The sequence below is a fragment of the Triticum urartu genome, chromosome 7 (genome assembly GCF_003073215.2).
Source record: "Triticum urartu cultivar G1812 chromosome 7, Tu2.1, whole genome shotgun sequence".
Classification (NCBI taxonomy): Eukaryota; Viridiplantae; Streptophyta; class Magnoliopsida; order Poales; family Poaceae; genus Triticum; species Triticum urartu.
The window spans coordinates 255,212,162-255,227,262 of NC_053028.1; the positions used below are offsets into that span (position 1 = coordinate 255,212,162).

The 15,101-nt window shown below is 39.8% G+C and overlaps 1 protein-coding gene across 1 annotated transcript; it reads right to left on the reverse strand.

The window, feature by feature from the left end:
• Positions 1 to 853: 853 nt before the first annotated feature.
• Positions 854 to 1,380, reverse strand: LOC125520525 (multiple organellar RNA editing factor 8, chloroplastic/mitochondrial-like). Its single transcript, XM_048685479.1, has one exon. It carries the CDS (start codon positions 1,286 to 1,288, stop codon positions 869 to 871), a length of 420 nt encoding a protein of 139 aa, XP_048541436.1. The 5' UTR covers positions 1,289 to 1,380; the 3' UTR covers positions 854 to 868.
• Between the last annotated feature and the right edge of the window lie 13,721 nt (positions 1,381 to 15,101).

Genomic DNA, 15,101 nt, shown 5'->3' on the forward strand with positions numbered 1-15,101 from the left:
AAACCAAGGACATTGGTTGGGGTACGTGCATATGCTGGGGACACGGGAGGCCCAATAACAGCCTCGGCCCGAATACAAATCCTATTTGTCAGGCTCCCACATATGCTCGCCACAAAAAGGAACGAGCTCCTCCTGGCTCTAGCGAACACAGCGCCGCCGGCCGCTGCCACCTGGACTCGGCCGATGCTGTTTGCCAAGTGCAGCAGCCTCTCTTCCCAATGACAATCACGCTCAAGCAGGTAACCCTGACTCCCCAGGCCCAGCAGCCTCTCCTCAACCTCTTCATCTCTTTGTGACTCTTGCTGTTGAGCTGCTGCTGCTTGCTTCCCTGTGTGGTCATGTCATCGCTGCTTGCCTGCTTGCGTTTTTTATTAGCTGCATGATGCTGTACTCTGATTGAATGCTGGTGCTGCTTTTGGGTGTTGATTGTTGCCTGCTGTTAGGGGGCATGGCATCTGGGAGTGCCACCGCTGGTAGCCAATCATCCATGGGTGAGACTGAAGGACAACCTGATGTTAAGATCCTGCTAGTTCACTAATATCTCATCTCGTTTTCTCATTGATTATTTATTTTAACTCTATATTACATGTCATGTTTTAATTTTTTATATATTACTGGCAGTATTCCCAAATAGTTGTTTTTGGAATGCCGAATCCTGTGTCCCCGTATGGGCATCACTGTGTCTGTGATTCTTAGCTCACACCAGACATAACAAACTAACAATGTAATCAAATTTGATTCAACCAAGCAAAAACCGTTAGTGTCGTATTACTGATTTTAAAATTTTCCCCTGAACTAAACATTAGTGAGACATAAAATGCAGGAGAATCTACACAACAAGAGCGCGCATCCCATCAATAAAGCTCCATCAACCGTCTAACACAACAAGATGAAGATGCGAGAAATGGTTACAGCAATACCTTCCGACGACCTGGGCGAGGGTCTTGATGTAGCTATCGATGATCTCGTCGCGTGTGATATCAGGATTAGCAGCGTCGCCCGCGGGCGGCTCCATGACTACCAGCCAGTGTTCGAAGTCGCACCCATCGAGGAGGATAGTCTCCTTGGGCGGCCGGTTGCTCCAGTTGGGCGAGGAGTCCCGCAGCGACGACGTCGCCGGCTGTGTGGCGAAGCACCGCACCGCCCCGCGCGCCGCCGCCTGGACGGGCGAGGTCGCCGCCGGGAGGAGGCTGGCGGCGGCGGCGAGAGGGCGGAGGAGGAAGCGAGAGGTCGCAGCGGGGAGCGGCGATAGACGGGAGAGGAGGACGGCGCGCGATGCCATCGCCATGGGGGTAAAAACCCTAGGAGATGGATAGGGGATGATGACGAGACGGAAGAGAGAGAGACGAGAGGAGATAAGGGTTTAGTCTCGCAACGCGCCGCGCGCTAAAAGGCGTGATACAGCGCCGGGTTAGTCAGCTTTTACGCGCAGCGATGCGCTGGCTCCAGCGGCCGTCGTAAATTAAAGCGTGTCCACGCCGCTCTAGCAGGCGCGCTATATTTCAGTTTTTTCTACTACGTATTTGGTTTCGTAGATAGTTCTCATATTACATATTTGATTTAGTGATAATTCTCCTACTACTACTCGTCCGACTCGGACTCTGTCTCAGTGATGTCCTCCTCCGACGTCAGAGCGTAGGCGTCAAGGAACCGCTTGTCGTCGAAGTTCCAGAAGGACATATCTCCTAGCGCTTGGTTGTATTTAGCGACCGCCTTCCGCGTTCGCTTGTCCTCGCGATAGTCGGCTCGCTTCTCTCTCCTCTTCGCCCTCCTCTGGACGAATAACTGTTCCTTATTGGTGTCTTCCGGAAAGCGATGACTCCACAGCGCCATGGCTTGCTCGTCCATCTCAGCCAGCCTGAGACGATGCTCCCGCCTCCGATGCTTGCGATGATCCTCGTCAGTGAGAAGCCGCGGGAAAGGCGCCAACTCCTGTGCGCGCTCCCGCGTCGCCACGTCGGCGAAGTTCATGTCCTGACGGGACCGCAGGAGGCGCCACGCCGCAGCGTCGTACGCGCGGGCGCCCTCCTGGGCGGTGTCGAAAGTTCCGAGACGGAGCCGCATGCCGCCGCCCGACCGAATCTTGGCGGAGTAGGTGCCGGACGAGCGCACGCCGACGCCGCGGTAGCCCGTACCTTCCCGGCGCCGAGGCGGCATCGTGACGCGGTGGTGGCGTGTCGGCGGCAGAGCGTGGCAGAGAGCTATGGAAAGACGGAGAGAGCGGCAAAGGGCGATGAAGAGAGCGGCGGAGGCGCTGCAATTTATAGGAGCGCCGGACGCGGCGCGCCAAATGTAACACACGAGCGGCTGCCTTTTCCCGCGCGCGCGTAATCGTTTTCCGCGCGCGCTAGTTTCACGCCATCGTTGAAGCGCGCGTAAACGTTCCACATGCGTTATAAAGCCAATTTATCGCGTGCGTATTTTTTGACGCGGCTGTTGGAGATACTCTTAAGCCGGTGATGTACTGGTGTTATAGAGGAAATGGTTCTGGTTTCGTGAGCCGAATAATCTGGAGAGTGAGATCCAAGCCTTGATACGGCCATATGGGCTTGGGCCTGGGCATGTGCGCTATTTTGTCGAAATCTGTGTGTTTTCTTTTTAGAAAAACTAAAAATCTGACGTTACTCAAAAAATGGAAAAACTAAAATTCTGATGTTTTCTTAAAAGAAACTAAAAATCTGACACTTGCCTTAAAAAAATCTGACATCGGATGTTTAGGCATGGCAAATTTGTTTTTATGGAAATTTATATTGAAAAGATGATGGAAAATTATATTGACAAGCACGGCAATTTTCTAATAAAAGATAAATTGAGACAGATTTACCTTGCTCTTTAACTAAATTTGTCATACTCGGAGAACATAATTTGTGGTAAATACGTTCGATTTGCCATGGTTAAAAATTTGACATTAGATTTGCGCAAATGTTAACGCCCACACGTGTGGCACGAAGCAACATGGCCCAAACGCCTTCATTATCATTTATTTTACCACGTCAAAACAGATGACATTAGCGGGAATATTTTTTGTTTTCGGCTTAAAAATGTTTTATCTTCTAATTAAAAATCCAATTAAAAAATCCATTTTCACCATTAAATTCATCTCGACGAGATCTTCAAAACTAGATTTCATGTTGATATGTTTCGACGAAAAAATAATTTGCTCAAAAGTTGCCATGATGTTTACACCGGAGTTGCCATAGTGTTTACACTAAAGTTGCCATGTGGCAATTTTAGTTTATAGAACATGGAAAATTTAGTATTTTGACCATGACAATTCCAGTATTTTGACCATGAAAATTATTTTTTGTATGAACCATGACAATTTTAAGTGTGTGTATCATGGCAATTTTAGTTTATGGTTCATGACAAATCTAGTTTCTTAATTCTCTGTTTCATAATATGTAAAATATTACTTTTAAATGTAGAAGAAAATAACTGAAATATATCATGGCAACTTCAGTGTAAACATCATGACAATTCGTGTGCAATAGACATGACAATTTTTAACCCAAAAAAAACATCAAAACATATTGATATGAGATCTAGTTTCGAAGATCTCGTCGCGGTGAATTTAATGGTGAAAAATGATCTTCAATCGGATTATTTGCTTAAGAGATAAAACATTTTAAAAACTGAAAATAAAAAAAATTCTCACATGCATGCATGCGGGAACGTGATGCAGTTTGTGTGTTATAAGGCGTGTGGGCGGATGTCGCTCCCATCACATGTGTGGGCGTTATCAGTGTCCTAGATTTGTAGTGGAGTTCTTTTCTTTTTCATAGATTCCTTTATTCAAAATGTTTTATCTCTGAAACCATGCGTCCAAATCCTAAATAGTTTTCGCCGTTGGATTTCTCACATCAAGATCTTCGAAACTAAATCCCGCGTTAATAGATTTCGATAAACTTTTTTTCAAAAAAAATCTTAAAATCGAAAACCAAAAATCGAGAAAAACAAAATCCGGTAAAGAAGGGAAGGTGGAAAAAAATGGCAACCAAAAAAAGAATAACGAAGGAAAAAGCTAGAGCCCAGGTTATATTTTTTCATTTTTCCTTCTTTTCGAAAAGCACAAATCCCCCCCCCCCCCCCCCCCCCCCCCCCACCCCACATATGTGATTTCATGAAAAGCAAATATGTGATTTTCATAAAAGCGTAGATTAGTTCCTTTTCTGAGAAGCACACTGTGATTTTCTATGTGCTTCTCACAAAAGCAAATATATGTTTCTTGCCGAAGCACATTTTTTTAAAAGCAAATATGTGTTCTCTCAAGGCACATTTTTTTTCCTTTCCAAGAAACATAATTGTGCTTCTCATGAAAGCACAATCTTTTCTTCTTTCTCGTGGAAGCAAATGTATGCTTCCCCTAGAAGCATACCTATCATTCGCAAAAATGAAGAAGGGAAAATCAGGCAAAAACGAAAAGTCGAAAAACTGAATAAAACTTCTAAAACACGAAAAACATGAAAGCACGCACAGAAAGTTTAAAAAGAAAATTGAAATTCAGAAAGAGCGTCAGTAGGTGACACGTGGCAGCGAATGGGCGCGCTTGCATATCAAGAAACTGAGGGTAACCCTTGCACAGTTGCCCCCGGTTCCTTTTTTGAAAACTACTCCCTCCGTCCGGAAATACTTGTCGAAGAAATGGATGAATTTAGATGTACTTTTGCTGTAGATACATCCAATTTTATCCATCTATCCGACAAGTATTTCGGGACGGAGGGAGTATATGTGTGTTGCCTCAAGTATTAGTAGGGGCTTCGCACAGGGCCGCCCTGGACTGGGAGCCCCCATTTTCCAATTTTTCCTTTTTTTTCATTTCTGTTCCCTTTTCTCGTTTTATTTTTCTTTCATGCTTATTTTATATTTTCCTATTTCTTTCTATTTTCCTGTTTACTTTCTTTACAACAAATCAAAAGTTCCAAAATCTGTTCAGAATTTTCGAAAAATTGTTCCCCGTTAGAAAACAATTGTTTGTAAATTAAATTTATTATCTTGTCCTGAAAATTATTCAAAATTCACAAAATGTTTCCATTTTATGAGAAAATGTCCGTATTTTAAAATCGTCCAAGAATTTCATAAAATGTTTGTATTTATAAAAAAAATCTTCAAAATTTAAAATATATTCGTGTTTTATAAATATGTTCAAATATTAAAAACATAGTCACGTTTGAAAAAATGTTTGCTACAGTACTCTCAGTTTTAGATAATTGTTCATATTTCCAAAAACAATGTTTGAAATGTTCACGTTTCGAAAATGTTCATAGTTCAAAAATGTGTTTTTTAACAATATTTTTCTATAAATGTTTGATTTTGATTTTTTTGTCACAACTTTGTAAAATATTCATGTTCTAAAAAATGTTAACTTTTTCCGAAAAAAATGTTTCGCAGCTGTTTCAGGATTTGGCTCTGCTGTTAGCTTCTTTTCATATGTCGCGCCGCCTAAGTAGACACCTGCGCTCGTTAGCTCTAGTGACTAGCATCTCGCGGTATCAAGTTAGAGCATCCGGGTTCAATCCTCGCGCCGCACTTTATCTTTTAGTTGAGCGCTACGATTTAGCTGTCAACAGTCGCTAGCTTGACTGGTTATGATCTTTGTTGTCGAAGGCGAGGTCAGAGGTTCCACTGCACAACCATCCATTTTTTTCTTTAATATTTCGTCTGGCTCCTGCTAGTCGGTCCGTATGCGCGCTTCTTGAGCGAAGGCTCAAGCATTTGCCCCCGCCACCCCGCGGGCAGTAAATAGGAGCTCTCCTACAAAAGATAGGTAAACCTATATGACGAAGCGGTGAGCTGGTCAGAGCATTAAGTCTTCCTCCGATTCCAATACGGGCAACCTTCTAGAAGATTTCCAAACTTGTTTTTACGTTTTGGAATCGATTCAAATTTTCTATAAAAACGAATTCCAATAATTATTAATATTTTTCAAGAAATGTCCGTGTTTCGTCAAAATGTTCGCGTTTCTGAAAAATGCTCGGAAATTTTAAAAATATTTGTGCTTTTCAGAAATTGTTCCTAGTTTCAAAATATGTTCATAAATTCAAATAAATGTATTTCAGAAATTATTCCGGAATTTTAAAAAATATTCCCATTCTTGAAATTTGTTCATGGAATAAAAAATGTTCATGTCATCTAATTGTTTTCAATTTTTTAAAAATGTCCATATTTTCAAAAACTGCCTCTGTTTTCAAAAAATTGTTCACAGATTCCAATAATGACCGTTTTTGAAGAAGTCTGACTTTGAAAATTTTGATCAAAAAATTGAGAAATATTCGTGTTTCAGAAAAAAAAAACATGTTTGATATTTTTTGGGAATCTAGTGGTACTGTTTTAGTTCTTTAATGTTTCGTGCTGTTCTGTAGACACTAGTGCTCGCCAGCTCTAGTGACCAGCATCCCGCTGTCTCCAGTGAATGGGCTGCAGTTCAAAACCTCCAAAGTGCCCTCTATTTTTTGGGCATTTTTCACTATGCGTTTGTACAAAATATCCGTTAATGGGCTAGCCCAGCGCGGCTTCAGCGTGTAAGTAGCCGAGTATTTGTCGCAAAAACGCAACATATATGAGGTCCCCGGAAGTTATATCACATACCGCTCAAAAAAAAAGTTATATCACTTATAGGGCAAATCCTAAACGGCGCCCTCTGCGCCCCGTTCCTTCAGTCTACGCAAACGAGCGCACACCCTCGCGCTGCGCTGGGCCGGCCCATATTACCTTCCACTTTTCTGTTTTAAATCGATGCAAAACAGTGCGTTTTTTGGGCATTTTTCACTATGCGTTTGTACAAAATATCCGTTAACGGGCTAGCCCAGCGCGGCTTCAGCCTGTAAGTCGCCGAGTATTTGTCGCAAAAACACAACATATATGAGGTCCCCAGAAGTTATATCACTTACTGCTCAAAAAGAAAAAGTTATATCACTTATAGGGCAAATCCTAAACGGCGCCCTCTGCGCCCCGTTCCTTCAGTCTACGCAAACGAGCGCACACCCTCGCGCTGCGCTGGGCCGGCCCATATTACCTTCCACTTTTCTGTTTTAAATCGATGCAAAACAGTGCGTTTTTTGGGCATTTTTCACTATGCGTTTGTACAAAATATCCGTTAACGGGCTAGCCCAGCGCGGCTTCAGCCTGTAAGTCGCCGAGTATTTGTCGCAAAAACACAACATATATGAGGTCCCCAGAAGTTATATCACTTACTGCTCAAAAAGAAAAAGTTATATCACTTATAGGGCAAATCCTAAACGGCGCCCTCTGCGCCCCGTTCCTTCAGTCTACGCAAACGAGCGCACACCCTCGCGCTGCGCTGGGCCGGCCCATATTACCTTCCACTTTTCTGTTTTAAATCGATGCAAAACAGTGCGTTTTTTGGGCATTTTTCACTATGCGTTTGTACAAAATATCCGTTAACGGGCTAGCCCAGCGCGGCTTCAGCCTGTAAGTCGCCGAGTATTTGTCGCAAAAACACAACATATATGAGGTCCCCAGAAGTTATATCACTTACTGCTCAAAAAGAAAAAGTTATATCACTTATAGGGCAAATCCTAAACGGCGCCCTCTGCGCCCCGTTCCTTCAGTCTACGCAAACGAGCGCACACCCTCGCGCTGCGCTGGGCCGGCCCATATTACCTTCCACTTTTCTGTTTTAAATCGATGCAAAACAGTGCGCCACAAAAGGTCTGGAACCCGCGACCTGCTAGTTGAAGCTAGCTACGATAGCCACTACACCAAAGACACCGATGTGACTATGTCCAACCTTTTTATTCCTCTCTTCTTTCTATCTCTTTTTCCTTTTCTTTTTCTTTTTTGGTTTTCTTTTTCTTTTTATCTCTTTTCTAATTCGATGATAAAAGTTCACCAGATTTTATGACGTTTTGTAAATCGGTGAACTATTTTCAATATCGATGAACTTTTTGCAAATTTGATGAAACTTTTTCTAATTCGATGAGCTTTTTCCAAATCCGATGAACTCTTCTAAAAAACCGGTGAACTTTTATTCAAATGGATGAACTGTTTTCAAGTTTGATGAATAGTTTTTTCAAATTTGATGAACTTTTTCTTAAAAGTTGTAAACCTTTTTTGAAGTTATGAACTTTTTTAAAAACCTATGCACTTTTTTAAAAATCAGTGAACTTTTTAAAAAAGTTGATGAACTTTTTTCAAAATCGATGAACATATTTTTTTCAAAAATGGTGAACTTTTTTCAAATTTGTGAACTTGTAAAAAAAGTGATGATTTTTTTCCAAATTCAATGAACCTTTTTGAAATCGATGAACTTTTATTCAAATTCGATGAACTTTTCCAATCAATGAACTTTTTTCCAAATTTTGTGAACTTTTTTCAAATTCGATGAACTTTTTTCAAATTTGATGAACATTTTTTAAAGTCGATGAACTTTTTTCATTTTTTGTGAACTTTTTCCTAAAAATCGTTGACTTTTCAAGTAATTTTCAAATTTAAGTTAACCTTTTATTAAAAGCAAGCTTAATTAGGCTGTTTTCTGTTATTAGAAAAGAAAGCGAGTTTGCTCCAGTGGTTTAGTGCGTTAGGATGCAGACGTGAGGTGCTCTCGCGTGAAGCATATTCGTCGCGCTACATAATAGGGCTGGCCAACACTGTATCATGTTTTCCACTAGTTCTATTGTTCGGTTCCATTGCTTTTTTCTTTTTCATTTTATGTTTCTCTTTGGTTTTCTCCTATATTTATCATTTTCTTTAGTTTTCCTATTTTTTCGTTAGTTTTCATCGTTTATTTTTTTTTTTTTTAACTAGTCTTCATATTTCTATGTTTATTTGGTTTTCTGTTTTCTGTTTTCTTCTCTCTTTGATTTTTATTTTGTTTTATTTGCTTCTTTCTCGGTTTCTTTCCAACACATGACTACTTTTTCCACACACAAAATGTATATTTTTCATACACGGCAGTAAATATTTTCATACACATTGTATATTTTTCGTATACATCGTGAATATTACTTTTATGCATGTTAAACATGTTTCAAATATGTTATTGGCCATTTTTAAAAAATAGATGCATTGATGTCTACTTTTTTCACACAAAATTTACATATTTTGTATACATCAGAACATTTTTTATATATGTTTACATGTTTTCAAATATATGTTTTGGATGTCTACTTTTCTTTCATACACATTGTACATTTTTCGTATACATAAGAAACATACTTCTATACATGTTTGATTTTGTAAAATACATGATTAGCATTTTTTAAATATATATTTTCATGTCTATGTTTTTCATACACATTGTACAATTTTTGTGTACATGTAATTTTTATACACATTTAATATATTTCTAAATACATGGTTAACATTTTTCAAATATTTGTTTTAGCTTAATTTTTAAATATATTAGACACTTTTTTCAATACGTGTTAAGACTTTAAATATCACAAAACATTTTTATAATGCTAACAACATTTTTAAATGATGCTAACAATTGCTTTACACGACATTAACATATTTTGAATTCATGATGTTTAAGAAAATTTAAGTTTTGAAATATCTGTATTTTTAATATTTTACAATAATATTAACAAATGTAAAAAAAGAATGGGTGAACAACGACAATGAAAGAAATGTTCGACTCGCTACTGGTCGAGTGACTTTGTCCTGGAGTGCAGGGTGTTAACCATGTCGGCCTATAAGTCATGGGCCGGGACGAGGACCCCGAGACAATGAAGAATGGGCCATGTTTATCACGATCCCCAACATAATCATGGTGGAATCCTCCGAATACTCGGGGTACCCTTCATGATATGTTCAAATCACCGGCAAGCTTATCCCTATATGTAATCGAACTATATGTAACTCTAGGTATCCCTGGTCCCTATATAAGCCGAGGGGTTTATCCCGTAGGGTTAACTTAGAATCATGCACATACGAACTCGAGGTAGATCATCATGTATACATTGTACTGCATCACAATCAATACAACAAAAGCAGGACGTAGGGTTTTACCTCTTCGAGAGGGTCCGAACCTAGGTAAACATCGTGTCTCTTGTTCGTCCTCTTACTATCTAACCAAGATCACTAGATCAGGACCCTCTTGATGTCGCTTGAAGCTACGTCGGTATTTCCCCAAAGCGGAAAGGATGATGCAACACAGCGGCGGTAGGTATTTCCCTCAGATGTCAAACCAAGGTTATCGAACCAATAAGAGAACCAAGCAACACAACGTAAACAACACCTGCACATAAATAATAATTTCTCGCAACCTGACGTGTTAAAGGGGTTGTCAATCCCTTCTGGGGTACGGCGCCTCAAGATAGGCAAACGGACGTGAGGTAAATTTGTACTAGATTGATAGATCGAACGCTAAATAAAATAAATAAGAATAAATTGCAGCAAGATATTTTTGGGTTTTTGGTTTAATAGATCTGAAAATAAACGCAAAGGAAAAGTATATCGCAAAGGAAAATAATATAAGAAAGAGACCTAGGGGCTGTAGGTTTCACTAGTGGCTTCTCGAGAAAAATAGCAAACGGTGGGTGAACAAATTACTGTTGGGCAATTGATAGAACTTCAAATACTCATGACGATATCCAGGCAATGATCATTACATAGGCATCACGTCCAAGATTAGTAGACCGACTCCTGCCTGCATCTACTACTATTACTCCACACATCGACCGCTATCCAGTATGCATCTAGTGTATTAAGTTCATGGGGAAACGGAGTAATGCAATAAGAACGATGACATGATGTAGACAAGATCTATCTATGTAGAAATAGACCCCATCGTTTTATCCTTAGTAGCAACGATACATACGTGTCGGTTCCCCTTCTGTCACTGGGATCAAGCACCGTAAGATCGAACCCACTACAAAGCACCTCTTCCCATTGCAAGATAAATAGATCAAGTTGGCCAAACAAAACCCAAATATCAGAGAAGAAATACGAGGCTATAAGCAATCATGCATAAAAGAGATCAAAGAAACTCAAATACTTTCATGGATATAAAAAGATAGATCTGATCATAAACTCAAAGTTCATCGTATCCCAACAAACACATCGCAAAAAGAGTTACATCATATGGATCTCCAAGAGACCATTGTATTAAGAATCGAGAGAGAGAGAGAGAGAGACAGAGAGAGAGAGAGAGGAAGCCATCTAGCTACTAACTATAGACCCGAAGGTCTACAAAGAACTATTCACGCATCATCGGAGAGGCGCCAATGGAGGTGGCGAACCCCATCCGAGATGGTGTCTAGATTGGATCTGGTGGTTCTGGACTCTGCGGCGGTTGGATCAATATTTCGTTGACTCCCCTAGGGTTTTGGGAATATTGGGGTATTTATAGAGCAAAGAGGCGGTCTGGGGGCACCCGAGGTGGGCACAACCCACCAGGGCACGCCTGGGCCTCCTGGCGCGCCCTGGTGGGTTGTGCTCCCCTCGGGGCACACCCCACGCGCAGCCAGGGCCCATTATGTTCCTTCTGGTCCATAAAAAAAGTAAAGTTTCGTGGCATTTGGACTCCGTTTGATATTGATATTCTGCGATGTAAAAAACATGAAAAAAACTAGCAACTGGCACTTGGCACTATGTCAATAGGTTAGTACCAAAAAATGATATAAAATGACTATAAAATGATTATAAAACATCCAAGATTGATAATATAATAGCATGGAACAATAAAAAATTATAGATACGTTGGAGACGTATCAGCATCCCCAAGCATAACTCTTACTCGTCCTCAAGTAGGAAAGTGATAAAAATAGAATTTTTGATGTGGAATGCTGCCTAATATGTCATATCATATTCTTTTCTTTATAGCATGGACATTTGGAATTTTATATTGTTCAAAGCAATAGTCTAGTTTTGACATGATAATTTAAATACTCAAGCATATCAACAAGCAACCATGTCTTTCAAAATATCAATGCTAAAATAAGTTATCCCTAGCCCATCATGCTCAATCATTGATCCATTCATGAAACACACTCGCATATTAGCTACACCCAATACTCAAGTACGATCATATTGCCTCCTAGTTGGTGCTTTTATAAGAGAAGATGGAGGCTCAAATTTAAAAATAAAAATTGCATAAAATAAAAAAGGCCCTTTCACAGAGGGAAGTAGGGATTTATAGAGGTGCCAGAGCTCAAAGCGAAAAACTTAGAGACAAAAACATTTTGGGAGGTGTATCCATCCCACCAACGAAAACGACTCAGAGTTCCCAATACTTTTCGTCCTTAGATATATCATAGGCGGTTCCCAGATAGAAAATAAAGTTATTCCATTTTCCACCATACTTTCAGTTTCCATGGCTAACCGTATCCACGGGTGCCTTCCATACCAACACTTTCCAAGGAATTTATTATTTGACAACATGAAGTAAATTCATTTTTTCATTTCGGGACTGGGCATCCCTAATACCTTTGCCTTACTCTCATGCAATGACAAGTGAATAAACACTCATCTTGAGAATAACACATGTAGCATGGAAAATATTAGCCACCCCTCATCACTCCGCGAGAGAAACGAACACACAAAAGAGAAGTTTATTTCGAAAATTAGAGATGACACATACAAATTTGCTTAGAACGGCAAAAGAATACCATATATATATATATATATATGTAGATATAGTGGACTCATGTGGCAAAACTGGGTTAAAGGTTTTTGGATGCACAAGTAGAGATCATACTTAGTGCAAAATGAAGGCTAGCAAAAGATTGAGAAGCGACCAACCAAGAAACAGATAATCTCATAAGCAAGCATTAATCATAACTAACACCGAATAATGCACCACAAGTAGGATATAATTTCATTGCATGACTATTGACTTTCGTGCTTGCATAGGGAATCACAAACCTTGACACCAATATTCTTACTAAAGCATAATTACTCATCAAGATGACTCACATATCACATCATCATATCTCAAAACTATTACTAATAATCAAGTTTATTTTGTCCAATGATCTTCATGAAAGTTTTTATTATATCCTTCTTGGATATCTATCACTTTGGGACTAATTTTCATGTGTTGCTTTTCATAAGCTCAAACAAATATAAGTGAAGATCATGAGCATAATTTTTCTTTCTCTCAAATTAATTTAAGTGAAGCAAGAGAGAATTTCTTGAAAATTTTACTAACTCTCAAATAAATCTAAGTGAAGCAAGAGAGCATTTTTTCAAAAATACTAAAGCACACCGTGCTAAAAAGGTATAAGTGAAGCACTAGAGCAAGTCCATAGCTCATGAAAATTTAAGTGAAGCAAAGAGAGCAATTCTAACAAGTCATGACATAATTTTGGCTCTCCCAAATAGGTGTTTCCGGCAAGGGATCAAGACTTAAAACACAAAATAAAACAAGCAATGACTCATATCATACAAGACTCTCCAAGCAAAACACATAGTATGTGACGAATAAAAATATAGCTTCGAGTAAAATACTGATGGTCGTTAGAAGAAAGAGGGGATGTCACTCGGGGGCATCCCCAAACTTAGTTGGTTGCTCATTCTTGGATAATAGCTTGGGATGCCGAGGCAGCCCCAAGCTTAGGCTATTCTACTCCTTATTCCTTCATCCATCGTAAGATAACCCAAAACTTGAAAACTTCAATCACACAAAACTCAACAAAACCTTTGTGAGATCCGTTAGTATAAGAAAATAATAAATCACTACTATAAGTGCTATATCAAGCCAATTCATATTTTGTTCTTGCATTATATCTACTGTATTCAAACTTTTCTATGGCAAAAACTCATCAAATAAAACCATAGAGCCATCAAAATAAGCACACAACACAAATAAAACAGAATCTGTCAAAACAGAACAGTCTGTAGCAATCTGACTATTTCGAATACTTTTGTAACTTCAAAAATTCTGAAAAATTAGGAAGACCTGAGAAATTTGTATATTGATCTACTGTAAGTGGAATAGGCATTTTATCGCTCTCTGGTAAAAAAATGAGAATTATTTTCGTGAGTGAAAAAGTTTCTGTTTTTTCAGCAAGATCAAACAACCATCACCCAAGAAAATCCTAAAGGCTTTACTTGGCACAAACACTAATTGAAACATAAAAACACAATCATAACAATAGCGTAATTGTGCTAACACTCAAAAGCAGGGAGCAAAAAGAAAAAATAAATTTTATTCATTGGGTTGCCTCCCAACAAGCACTATAGTTTTACGCCCTTAGCTAGGCATAAAGCAAGGATCTAAGTTTTGTATTTCGTAGTTTTGGAAACTTTTGTAAGGGTTTTCTCAAAACCTGGAGGCTCAAGGTATAGTTGGTATTCCCGGATCTCCAAGTTTTTTAGGTACTCCATCTTTAAAAGTATAATTAGCAAGTAACGTCTCCAACGTATCTATAATTTTTGATTGTTCCATGCTATTATATTATCCATCTAGGATGTTTTATATGCATTTACATGCTATTTTATATGATTTTTGGGACTAACCTATTAACCTAGAGCCCAGTGCCAGTTTCTATTTTTTCCTTGTTTTTGAGTTTTATAGAAAAGGAATACCAAACGGAGTCCAATTGACGTGCCAATTTTTGATGATTTTTTGTCGACCAAAAGAAGCCCCCGAAGTAAAAGAGTTGGGCCAGAAGAGTCCTGAGCCATCCATGAGGGTGGAGGGCGCGCCCTACTCCTTGGGCGCGTCCCCTATCTCGTGGACGACTCGGAGACCCCCCTGACGTGAGACCTACGCCAAAAATTCCTATAAATACAGAAACCTCCAGAAAATAACCTAGATCGGGAGTTCTGCCGCCACAAGCCTCTTTAGCCACCAAAACCCAATCGGGACCTTGTTCCGGCACCCTGCCGGAGGGGGGATCCCTCATCGGTGGCCATCTTCATCATCCCGGAGCTCTCCATGATGAGGAGGGAGTATTTCACCCTCGGGGCTGAGGGTATGTACTAGTAGCTATGTGTTTGATCTCTCTCTCTCCCTCTCTCTCGTGTTCTTGATTTGGCACAATCTTGATGTATCACAAGCTTTGCTATTATAGTTGGATCTTATGATGTTTCCCCCCCTCTACTCTCTTGTAATGGATTGAGTTTTCCTTTTGAAGTTATCTTATCGGATTGAGTCTTTAAGGATTTGAGAACACTTGATGTATGTCTTGCATGTG

Coding starts and splice junctions, on each gene's coding strand:
- LOC125520525 (XM_048685479.1), bottom strand. CDS start 1,288: ATGGCGATGGCATCGCGCGCCGTCCTCCTCTCCCGTCTATCGCCGCTC.